Source organism: Rhinatrema bivittatum, chromosome 1 (assembly GCF_901001135.1).
Source record: "Rhinatrema bivittatum chromosome 1, aRhiBiv1.1, whole genome shotgun sequence".
Lineage (NCBI taxonomy): Eukaryota > Metazoa > Chordata > Amphibia > Gymnophiona > Rhinatrematidae > Rhinatrema > Rhinatrema bivittatum.
In genome coordinates, this window is record NC_042615.1 from 63,013,462 (window position 1) to 63,025,740 (window position 12,279).

Sequence of the window (12,279 nt, forward strand, 5' to 3'; positions counted from 1 at the left end):
AAATCAAATAAAATAAAGATGCAGCTGCTGCTGGAACTGCATCCCATAATGCTTTCTGGCCAGTGGATCCCAATCCTGTACTGGAGGCCCACCTACCTGGTCTGGTTTTCAGGATATCTGTAATGAATATGGATGAGATAGCTTTGCATAAACTGCACCTCTGATGCATACAAAGGTATCTCATGAATATTCATTGTGGCTATCCAGAAAACCAGACTGGTTAGGTGTGTCTCCAGAACTGGATTGGGAAACGAGGCATCTGTAAGGGCGGTGCTTGGCTCTCTTTGCCCATAGTGGCCACAAGTGCTCTGTCACAGTACTCCAAGCCCCAATCATCCCGGGAATCAGAAGACTGGAATCCAGGCTACTGCTTTAGCTATGCAGACTATTAATTCAAAAGCCCTCTGAATGTCTGCAAACATATCTATAATTTAGAGCAGGGATGGGCAATTCCGGTCCTCGAGGGCCGCAAACCGGTCGGGTTTTCAGGATATCCCTAATGAATATGCACAAGAGAGATTTGCATGCACTCTGCCTCAGTCGTATGTAAATCTTTTTCATGCATATTCATTAGGGATATCCTGAAAACCCGACCGGTTTGCAGCCCTCGAGGACCGGAATTGCCCACCCCTGATTTAGAGGATACAAAGAAACAGAATATGGTTGCTGAACAATGACTGTAAAAGGCCACCTTGTATCCTTACTTTTCCTTCCTATTGTGGGACTGCATATTCACAGACCCTTGATCTCCAGCTTTACCCTTGCTGCTCCACTGCTACTTCTCACAGGTTTTCTTGAATTCAGTTATTGCTTTTGGCCCACCACCTCCATTTGGAAGACTGTTGCATACATTGACAGCCTTTTCTGGAAGAAAATGCTTCCCAACAGTGTGTCTAAAAATAGCTTACTCTCTGTAAAACTGTCCATCCATTGCCTGCGGAGTCTATTTCACAAAAGACCAAAAATTGCTGCTTTGCTTTCAGAGGTTTGATGAAGTAAAGACCACTTTTTCTGGCACCCTTGTTTGCAATTTCTTGACAATCTGCAAATATACAAAATTTAATTTTAACAAAGCAACATCTTGTTTTGTAAAATGTCACTCTACAACTGATTTACAGTTAGCATACATCTACTGTAATTTCTTGCAGCAGATGCACTTTGTAGCTTGTAAGATTCACACTATACAAGAAAAGAAGTTGATTGGAATTGGTCAGAAAAGGAGATTGTTTTAGCAGGGACCTGACTGTTGTATAAGAATACATTTGGGAGACAAAAGGTCTAGTGTAGACTTCTAATAGTTGTATTGATCCTGAAGAAAAAGCATTTCTTTCCATGGTTATGATACTTTTGTTTAACCAAAAAGGAAATTACCCAAAGTTTTTAGCTTAGTCTAAATGTGGATTATATTATTTGAATAAAAGGGGGTTAATTATTTGGTATATTACGTTATTATAGTCAAACATATTTAAACATAAGAGGGGGTCAAATTGTACCACATAAAAGCTTGTTGGCTGTAAACAGGAAATAAAAGAATACTTCTGTGCAAATTATTAACTAAAGTCATTACAACCATGACAAACTTGCACACCATTTAAATTAGGGGTATCTTCTTCAGCACAGATTACCTGCTTGTACAAATGTATGTAGACTTTCCACACCATGTAAAGTTTAAACCTTTTTTACCCTGAGCTAAGCATAACTATCTGCCAAAAGGTTTTATTTACATTTCTGTTCCTTCTGCAGCACAAGCAGGCTGATGCAATACTGTGCGCTGGCCACAGTGCATGGCTCAATGAGCGATTGGATGTGTGTCCATAACCCCCATTGCAAAACAGAGGTTAGTGCATTCAAAATGCATGTCCAATAGCGCACGTAGGTAATGGTGCTCGTCTCATGTAAATGCATGTTGATGAGGCTATTATATATTCCCCCAATGCAAAGCCAAAAAAAAAAAAAGTGTGTGCCTGATGCACACATTTTTACTTGCCAAAATTAACCCCTTCCTTGCTCAGGCGTTAATTTTGGAGGAGCCACAAAAAGTGTACAGTAAAGCAGAAAATGCTGTTTTTCTGTACTTCCTCCAACTTTATATCGTGGCGATATTAAGTCAGAGGAACTAAAAAATTAGAAATGCCATCCCAAAAAAAAATGAAAAAAAAAAGGGTGCCAGTGGTCAGGTTAGGAAAAGGGAATGCTTAATTAATGAGCATCTATTTTCCTAACTGGCTATTAGCCACCTCTCCAGAGCACCCACTGCCAAACAGGCGCTAGGGGTAGGCAATTTCCCCAGCGCCTCCTTTTTACCGTGGCATCTGATTTAAATATTAAAATCAGGTACCCCGGAGAAGTGGATTGGCGTGCATCAAGGGAGCGGGCGCTTAATCATGAGCGCCCATTTAACGCGAGCCGATGTTGCATCGGCCTGAAGGTTTGGGAGTCACTCTGCAGAAGAGTGGGAAAAGGTCAAGACAGAATACATTAACTCTTCTTACATTTGTGCTGAAAGTAGTCCAACTATCAAACCAGGGAAGCTGGCGCAATGTAGGGCCTATAACATGCCACCATAAAAATCCATTTTTGGAATGAAAAAAAGGTGTATAATATAATTCTGTCCCTCGTGAATTTGGATTGTTTTACTGGCTTGGATACAAGTAATCTCAGCTAACTACATGTGTGTGGATGTTAGCTGCCCAACAGTGATAAAATCTACTTAGTTTGGGTTTTACTTTACTTAAATTATAGAAACCCGCAGTACCGCAGGATGCAGCAAGCTAATGGGTAGTAGTAGTAGTACTAGTGCTAATGGGATGTAAATCAGTCAGGAGTAAAAAAAAAAAGTGCACTAAATGAAATAAAACCCCACTAAAAACACGAGTTAACCTGAAAATCTGCACTAATGCAGAAAACTGCTTTAAAAGAAAAGGGAGGTAGGTGCTTGAAATTAGGACCAAAACGGCCTAGCATGCGCAACTGGTGCTGTGCATCGCATGTAAGGCCGTTTGGGTAAAGCATGCCTAGTGAAATGAAAGGGTAAGCTCTCTTACCCTGCTACCAAACAGCACTCACTTTGGCGCTGTGCCATCCCAACAATGGCGCAAAAGAGTGAAACTGTTTTTTGGCTGTAGGTATCTACCTGAGAGAGCTTACCCTTTGAAGTTCACTTGGCATGCTTTGCATTCAAGGCCATTGTGCCACAGTGCCACAGCTACAGCTGCCTGCCCCAGAGAGTTTATGCTTCGATTACATTTGCCATGCCTTGCCAAATTCAGCTGATCAGCATGCGCTAGCTCTGTTGCACAATGGCAACGCATGTGAGAAACACACACACACACATCCTCTCATGAACAGTACCATTCTCCCCACCTCTTTACTGTCCACTTGGTAGCACTATCCCCACCCCCATGATTGCATGAGAGTGTGGGGATTAGTAGTGTAACTGGGGTGTGTTATATAATCTTGAGAGGTATGTGAAAGAGGGCAAGTATCGGGTGTCAGGGAGTGTGTGTATGGCTGGGGGGCGACTGAAGTTTCCTCGGTTGGCACAACACTCGAAATCTAACTCCCGGGTCTGAGATGGAGTAAAAGTTAACTCTCATTTTTGGTGGCCATGTAATTCTATTGCTGTGCCCATGTGGTAATGTCTAGCTGTTTTTACCATACTGAGTACAGCAAGAGAACAACATTAGCCACAAGAAATGTAAGTTTACTCTACCTTGGACCAAGGAAGGAATTTAGCTGGGGACTTTTATAATTTTATATGGGAAACGGTTTTTTTTTTGTTTTTGATTGCCTATTCATATTGATTGTATCCTTTCCTCCTTTGGTTTTTAAATGTTTTAATGTGAACCGTGAAGATGGACTTTGTCTAGTTAATGGTATATAAAACTGTTTTAAATAAATAAATAAAATAATGACATTTCCAGTGTAAGCTCTCCTGGGTGGGCACCTTCAGGTGCACATTACGCGTTTTGGTTCTGTGAATCCCAACTGTGATGTACTGTTTAGCTGTAAGTACCCATCCCAGACAGCTTACACTTTGATTTTACTTGCCAAAATAGCCTTGGTTGTGAGAATGTGCCTGAAAGTTGAGCCGCACAGCACCAATCTCTCATGCAGTGTCATGTCAGCAAGGTATGGCAACTAAAATCAAATCATAAGCTTTCTGAGCTAGGCACCTACAGCTAAACAGTATACCAAAGCCATGAGCTACAGTGCAGCATATTGTTCAGCTGTAGGCGCCCACCCCACAGAGCTTATGCTGGAAAGTACTCCACTTTGGGCCCAGGAGTTTATACTCACATTTCTGGCTGTCAAAGTTATTCTATTGCTGTGTCCAGTGTGGAAGAAACAGCTAGACACTACTGCATGGGCACAGCAGTAGAACAACATAGCCACTAGAATTATGAGTTTAATCCACCTCAAACTCAGGAGCTAACATTACCTAATGCCTTCTTTAACATGGAATTTGCATGTTAGTGCTGAGTTTTTTATTCCTCTTTTTAACATGCATTCTTTCTGCCTTAAAACCCCTGCAAGATATTATTTATATTCCACCTTTTGGCACTTCAAAGTGGATTACATTCAGGTACTGTAGGCATTTCCTTATCCCCAGAAGGTTTACAGTCTGGATAGGATCATTCATCAAAATGCATTATGGTGTTAACGCACGCGATCAGTATGATCCTGTAGAGATACAAATAGTTGAATACTGTGAAGACCTTATAAAAAGAGTCTCTCTCTCTCTCTCTTATTAACCATAATCATATCCCTTTTTCCTACCGCAGGCGTTATCCATGTAATACTACAGCATTTTGATGAATCTAGGGGTAAGTTTGTACCTGAGGCAATGGAGGGTAAAGTGACTTGCCCAAGGTCACAAAGACCGATAGTGGGATTTATACCCTGGGTTCAAAGTCCACTGCTCTAACCACCAGGCTACTCCTCCACTTACCATCGAAAAATGTGTGCTAAAACCGAGGTAAAAACCTGCATTAACATCAGCATGCCTTATATCGGCCCCTAGAATAGTTAACCCAGTAGGGTGCGTTGCTGTTTCCAGTCACTGAAAGAAAAGTTGGGAATAAAGTTGGGCCTTCAAGTAATAGGTGTTGGAACTAAGGATATTGGAGATAACAATGGTTTTGACCCATTTTTCCTCCACTACAAAAATGATTCTAACTCCCTTGCCGTCCAGTCGCTTGGAAAGAGTTTTTAAAAAAAAACTTTGCAAAAGTTCAAGTCTGACTGGTGGTTTCTTTGCAAACCACTGGAAGGGCCCAGGAGGTGCAAGACTCCCAAGAAGCCATGGCCTTCTTAGAGCTGATTTTCTCCACAGGCTTCTTCCCATGATTTCAACTGGCAGATCTCCAAACACCAGAACCGAGGACAAATGAAGTTCTTCTCCCTGTTTCTCCATTAGCTCCTGGTTATATTTTTTGAGTCACCAAACCTGGAAAATGATCCATGCTGTAACTTCTCCAGCGAATGTCTACTACAATTGCAGACAAGTTCCCGGTCATAAATGACACACTGAGCCAGTCCCGATTTTACCCTAATTCCACCTAGGGACTGAAGATTGCAATTTACATAAGAGAGAAAAAAAATTCAAGTCCCTAGGTGCCATGAGGACTAATTGGTTTGATCTGCCCCTTATGATATGGTACCTGTTGATCACGCCATTGAACATGCTTCTGTAACAGGTGCATAAAATTATTCCTAGCATCATATCTGGCAATTGCAGAAAGAGCCAAGTAACAGTTTTAGATACACGGATACTTGATATTACAAAACCGGCTCTCTTAACTGCTGCACAGTATAGCATGTTGAGCAATAAGCCCTTCCTGTTACCTTTCCCTGTCTGCTCCTGTATCTGTACAGTCTCTTTACATGGCTCTTGGCAGTGTGACTCAAGCAGAGCCGTCTTCTGCTTCAGTTTTAGGATAGCGTTGTTGTTCAATTGCAGCACTTCTTGAAGATATCTACAGTGGAGGAACCACATTTGGTGTAAGTTCAAGTTTTTGTCTTTTTTTTTCCTCTCTCTTTAAATCCGGAGAACCATTTACACTTTTTTTTTTTTTTTTTTTTTTTGCTGGAGCTGCATCACATTTTAACATACTGAGTTAAGCAGATGCTTAAGATTGTTCAAGTTATTTAAATAGAAATGATTTACTATTCAGTCTACTGTAGATCAACCAGTTCTCTATTTCCTAAAGTCCCTTATGCATTTCAGGGGATCACCTGAGACCTGTGGCACATGGAGAATAAGGTCCGTAGATGGCTGCAGCACCTACTGCTGAACAGGATTCAAACCAGTTACACAGGTGCTGAACTTAAGGGGTTTCTTGGTGACTGCATAAGGGCGAGTGGCCACCCTTTAAAAATCTAACACCCCCCCCCCTCCCCGACTCAAACTGGAATTAGATATCTCCTGCATAAGTTCCTACATGACCCCTGCTAATCCCTATGTGGCCCCAACCTCATACCTAGGACTGCAACCAATAGATGTTTACCTTAGGTGAACAAATCAGTCACATAAAAGGCTTAGGAAAGTGGAAAAAAAAAAAGAGACCTGGACCAACCAATTAATAAAATATAAAGATCAGATAATAAAGGTTAAAAAAAAGAGTGAGTTTTTAGTGATTGGAATCTGCCATCTTTTGGATTGTGCATTTCTTACACTTTTGTATTTTGCTCTTTCTATAGGGTTCCACTGGTTTCTTAGGCTATTTTGTTTTTGTCTGCATGTTTCTATTTCTAATTTGTAGTCCCTTTTTCTGTATTAGGTAAGGATCAGTCTGTGTTCTATTTTGTGTGACTGAGATGCAGGATTTCTGCTAGGGGGTAGTTTCTCTGTAGGGATTTGTAGCAGTTTGACTTGTTCTGGTTACCCAGTAGGTGATGTGTTAATGCTGTAGTATTTGCATTGCTGTTTTTTCATAATATTGCTGGGTTTTTTGAGTCCTGAATCAGTGCTGTGATTGTATGATATGGCAAGGTTCTAGGTGACTTTCTTTTTTTTTTTGCAAGGGTTTGTGATACTTCATAAAATATTTAATAGTGGAAGATTTCTTTGGTTTTTTTGGGGGGTTTTTTTTTTTGCTGAGGTAACACCAAAATTTGAATATATGCCTTTTTCATGTTGGGTTGTAATGTGAACTGTCCCAGTTCTGCTCTGCACCCATTCTTATGATTAATGTGATTATTGCTATTTTATTGTAGTTATGAGGATCTCATAACTACAATTATATTAAATCAGATTAATAAGGAATTTTAAATGCCGGTAAGTGTTTGAAATATTTGAGGTAAACTCTTTTTAAAATTTCACTATTTAGAAACCCATTGTAGGGTGCACTAAACAGCATTATTTATCAATAACAGTACAACTATTAGGGCTCAGAGTTTAATGTTGTACCCACCCAAAAAAATCAGTTCTGGCTTTGAAACTGAGACTATATGGTAATTGTAAATCGGTTTACTCATGGCTTTCTGAGGGCCAAGCTTACACCCAACATGCTTTACAACAGACCTAATACCATATGTAACCCAAGTGTGTGTGTTGCTTTTTTCCAGGGTTTTCTGGTTGGTACCACAACAGTGCATATAAATATAATATACATGTTGTGATCTTTTTATCTCAGAAGACTGTATTTTGTATGTTCTTTTTCATGTAAAATCTCCCTTTCTAGGAAAGGTTAATATGAAACTGTAAAATAAATACATAATATTTAATTGTGTATAGGAAGGGCCGGTGTGGGTGGGAGGAGGAATTGGCATGGGCACCTAATAATCTTGCACTGGTCTGAGAGAGAGAGTACACTTCACACTGACACCCACTATTCACCCCATCTCCCTCACCCCATCTCCCACATTCCTGGGGGCAGATGGTAGGGTTTCCCAGGAGTGTAGCAGGAGTTGTCAGCTTCCTATGAAATTTCATCAGTGAAACTCTTGTCACTTCTTTGGGTACCCTGACCTCTGCATCCCTGACCTTTCTAACATTTCCAATCAACAAAAAAAGGGCCAGACTTCAAGTGGGAACCCTCCACTTTGCCTTGGCCTGCTCGGTGATTTGACCTGTGCTGTTCCTGGGGAGGTGTGTGTGTGTGTTTTTGTGTGTACATAGAAACATAGAAATGACGGCAGAAGAAGACCAAATGGCCCATCCAGTCTGCCCAGCAAGCTACGCACTTTATCCATTTTTTTTTCCCTTTTTCTCTCTCCCACCTGTTACTATTGGCTTCCAGTACCCTCCAGCCCTAATTCCCCTCCACCCAATTTAGAGAGCAGCTTTGAATCTGTATCCAAGTGACATCCAGCTCAATTGGGGGTAGCAACCGCTGTAACAAGCAGGCCACCCCCTTGCCCCATACTCTTACCCACCCCTGTTTTTATTTTTTGGAGATGGCAGCCCTCCATCCTTCCGCTCCGTGAAGGTGGAACACCAACTACTGGCCACTGGCATCCCGCTCCGTGAATGCCTCTGTGGCTACTGCCGCTCCGTAGGGGTGTAGGGGGTGCGCACGCCCTTGCCTCAGACAGCAGGTTGCCTTGAGTCGCCTTTGGGCCCAGAAGAAGGGATATTAGATTTTGGAGGGATCTGAGGCCCCTTCCTGAGTTTGTACCATGGATCTCGCTATCTAAAACCAGTCCAAGTTACAACAAGTGAAAGATTATCACAAAGAAAGGGCTCCAGGGGATCATTAGCTGTTCAAAGTTTAATAAGCAAAACCATACTTTTAAATATTCTTCTTGGGATAGTCAGTTTAGATTCCATTAAAACTAATCAATTTAGCTCCCTGTTTAATGTAACTTTACCTTCTACTTAAATTGTTAGTTGGTTTCCCCCTGTTCTATTGTAAACCGGTACGATAAGACCTTTGTCTTGAGTATCGGTATAGTAAAAAAAAGAATTTAAATAAATAAATAATACTTTCATAGAAATAAAGTATGGATATTAAAATCATCCTGACAGTAGTATGTGCTAAAAACAGATGTACCTAAAGCAACACTAGGAGGAAAAAAAGGATAAGCAGGTAGCTGAAACAAGTCACTTGGTTCCACTTTTATCAGTTTGAGTCACACTTCATATATCTGCCCATGAAAGTTTTGGAAACCCCCTTCCATTCCAGTCATTCCCTAACGTAATGAAATCAAGGCACATAGGCATTACAGTGATACTTGTGGATAGCAAGAAAAAGCTTGACCACTCCACCACACAAGAGATTTTTTTTTTTAAAGGAGGTGATGTCAGAATAAAAGGTAAGCACCTTTTATTGAAAAAAAAAAACCCAAGGCATAAAACCAATAAAAAATAAAGTATATTTTAGGACAAAACCATTGCCAGACAATGGACACATGGATATTTCAAGACAGTGCTAGGTAGGGTGAAATTAACCTATGCATGGTGTTACAGTGAAAAAGCAAGCAAACAAAAAGTTACCTACTGTATGTTGGTTTCCTGCTCAATAAGGGTGTTCTCATATCTTTTAATGTCATCAATCATGATTCTAGATTTTTGGATGTAAGGATCTGCCAAGTCTGTAAAATAAGACCAACATAACAATATTTAAAAAAAAAAAAATACTCCTGTATATACTACTTAGGCAAGTTCATTTTTTACAGGAAAATGGAAGCAGAGAGGAATGAAAAAGTGGAAATAAAAGTGAAATTAATGAAAGAAAGGAAAGATAAGGAATAAAGAAAGACTAGGTTTTGGGAGAATTATTCTGTGTTCTGCAGTGCTCACTTTGTGGCGCGGTCATTTGTGGATGTGTGACTTTGATCTCTCGAATCAAGGTATGAGCTCCATTAGTATAATTGGTGATCTGGTTTAACAGATTTTCAAGAACAGTCAAATCCCTGTCTGCGTCTGACTGGTATGTGTGGAAGAAATCTGCAATGCCGCATGTTGTGGGACAAAATTCACCCTAGAAAAAAAAAAGAAAATGCATATATATTATTGTACCACTACAAGAATAAAAATAACGCGGAGCACGATTGCACTCAACTCGATCTTTCCTTTGAAACATGCAATATTTACAAACAAGTTTACTTACAAATCGTTCATCAAAGATGCAACAGTTATCTTTATTTGGAATATACTGCTGAGAAAGGGAGAAAGAAAAAAAAAAAGTCAGAGTCTGCAGAGGTTTCCTATGTTGCTATAGGTTTGGGGGGGGGGGGGGGGGGTTGTTGTTTTAATAATAGGATACAAGGATAACGACAGCAGGTTTTGTTCACCTACCGCCCAGCACGCTGAAACTAGCAGAAGTAAGGACTGGAAGGCGAGCAGCGCCCGGCTGTGTGTCTGCGACATTGCGACCCCCTTTGCACCTGTTCCCTAAGTTGACGGATAACAACTGCGCCGCCGCAGCTGGCTCCCCGCGGCTTTATGCGGTGCAGTGACGCAGGCGACCCCCAGCGCGCGGGACGCGAACCGTTCTTCCCGGGCCAGCGCTCGCGAGTGGGTGTTAGGGGCGGGGCCACCTCCGTCGCAAGAACATCGGGGGAGGGACGGGATGAAACCCCCCCCATCGCAATTGGCTGTACCTGGGGCAGACAGAGCGTTGTTTGCCCTGCTCAGTAGTCCGAGCCAATGTGTGGGGCACGATAAGGTCGCTGCTCCTACTTGTGGCGCGCGCCCCGAGCTCCACGCCTGTCGGCCCGGTGAGCGCGAGCTGCAGAGGGCAATTGAAGAGGCAGCAGGCTCGCGCCTTTCACGGGCTCCCAGCAGCGCCCTGCATCCTCCGCAGCTCACCGTCAGCCTGACGACCTCGCCGGCAAGTCTTCCGGCAGGGAGCTCCCCCCCCCCGCCAATTAAAGACTTTCCCTAAATCTCAATGTTGTTTTAAACCAAGTATAAAGGCTACTTTCCTTCCACGTATTAATGTAATAAATGTGTTTTTTCATGCTTTTACACTCTTTGAAATAAATTTGATTTAGGTTCCGTCGTTCAAATAACAGAAGTCCGAACTTCAGGCGCGCGTTGTGTTTCTGTAAAGCGGGAATGTTGGGGCTCCGGCGCCCTAGTTTATCACCCAAGTTTTCGGTATTAAGAAGGAAAGAAGGGCTTTTTTTTTTTTTTTTTTTTTAATGCAAGCGCTTATACCTTCCGCCGTATTTCCGAGGCCTCATCTGCGAATTATTTTTCTAACTGTTCCAAGTTTTCTGTTCACTTATGCTTATTCAGTGTGAAAAGATGACCAAAAATCGTTTTCCTTTATAATTTTGAATTTTTTTTGTCGGCTAAAATGTTTAGTTCTTTCATACCAGGTTTTCCAAGTCGAAATATTGTTTCTTTCATATTCGACTGTACGGCTCGTTAAAAAAAAAATATTTTGTTAAAATGGATTTTATCTTAGTACAATATTTCTGTGCAGTTTAAGAATATGCTCTTTTTTTTAAATACAAATCATATTGCTCCCATGCATAGTCCAACATCGGTATTTGTTTATTTCCTGGCTCTTTATATATTCAATAGCACATTTTACTATCTTTGATCACTGAAACGACTTTAAAAATAATAACGGGTCTGATTAAGATGCAGTACTGCAAAAAATAGCAGCATAATCGTTTTGTGGGCAGAACTTTTTTCCTCTATTTTGCTACATATTCATTGTGTAAAGAGAAATTTTTACTTTGAATGCCAAACAAACCTCATATAATAGCTTCCTAAATGACACAGTAATGTGAGATGAGTGAAATTTAAAAAAATGATATTCTTTCAGCCACTAAGACAGGAAGTACCACATATGTGCGCCTAATATACTGTTTATTCCAGGGGAGTGCTGATTTTCTTAAAAGGATTGTAGACATCTTTTATTTGCACTTTGTAAGGATCTGCCAAGTCTGTAAAATAAGACCAACATAACAATATTAAAAAAAAAATACTCCTGTATATACTACTTAGGCAAGTTCATTTTTTACAGGAAAATGGAAGCAGAGAGGAATGAAAAAGTGGAAATAAAAGTGAAATTAATGAAAGAAAGGAAAGATAAGGAATAAAGAAAAAGACTAGGTTTTGGGAGAATTATTCTGTGTTCTGCAGTGCTCACTTTGTGGCGCGGTCATTTGTGGATGTGTGACTTTGATCTCTCGAATCAAGGTATGAGCTCCATTAGTATAATTGGTGATCTGGTTTAACAGATTTTCAAGAACAGTCAAATCCCTATCTGCGTCTGACTGGTATGTGTGGAAGAAATCTGCAATGCCGCATGTTGTGGGACAAAATTCACCCTAGAAAAAAAAAGAAAATGCATATATATTATTGTACCACTACAA

At 40.9% G+C, this 12,279-nt stretch overlaps 1 protein-coding gene across 3 annotated transcripts in view; it reads right to left on the bottom strand.

Moving 5' to 3' along the window:
* The window catches only part of FGG (fibrinogen gamma chain), a 48,482-nt gene extending 38,090 nt beyond the window's left edge, over positions 1 to 10,392 (bottom strand). For 2 of the 3 annotated variants that reach the window (XM_029612662.1, XM_029612491.1), the window contains exons 1-6: positions 10,244 to 10,376; positions 10,056 to 10,103; positions 9,746 to 9,926; positions 9,444 to 9,537; positions 5,848 to 5,978; positions 909 to 1,042 (exon numbers count right to left, since the gene is read on the bottom strand). In XM_029612662.1, the coding sequence (XP_029468522.1) occupies positions 909 to 1,042; positions 5,848 to 5,978; positions 9,444 to 9,537; positions 9,746 to 9,926; positions 10,056 to 10,103; positions 10,244 to 10,315 (660 nt within the window). In that variant the 5' untranslated portion in view covers positions 10,316 to 10,376. Of the gene's footprint in view, positions 1 to 908; positions 1,043 to 5,847; positions 5,979 to 9,443; positions 9,538 to 9,745; positions 9,927 to 10,055; positions 10,104 to 10,243 lie in introns of all 3 variants that reach the window. The other variant, XM_029612578.1, reaches the window with a different exon arrangement.
* Between the last annotated feature and the right edge of the window lie 1,887 nt (positions 10,393 to 12,279).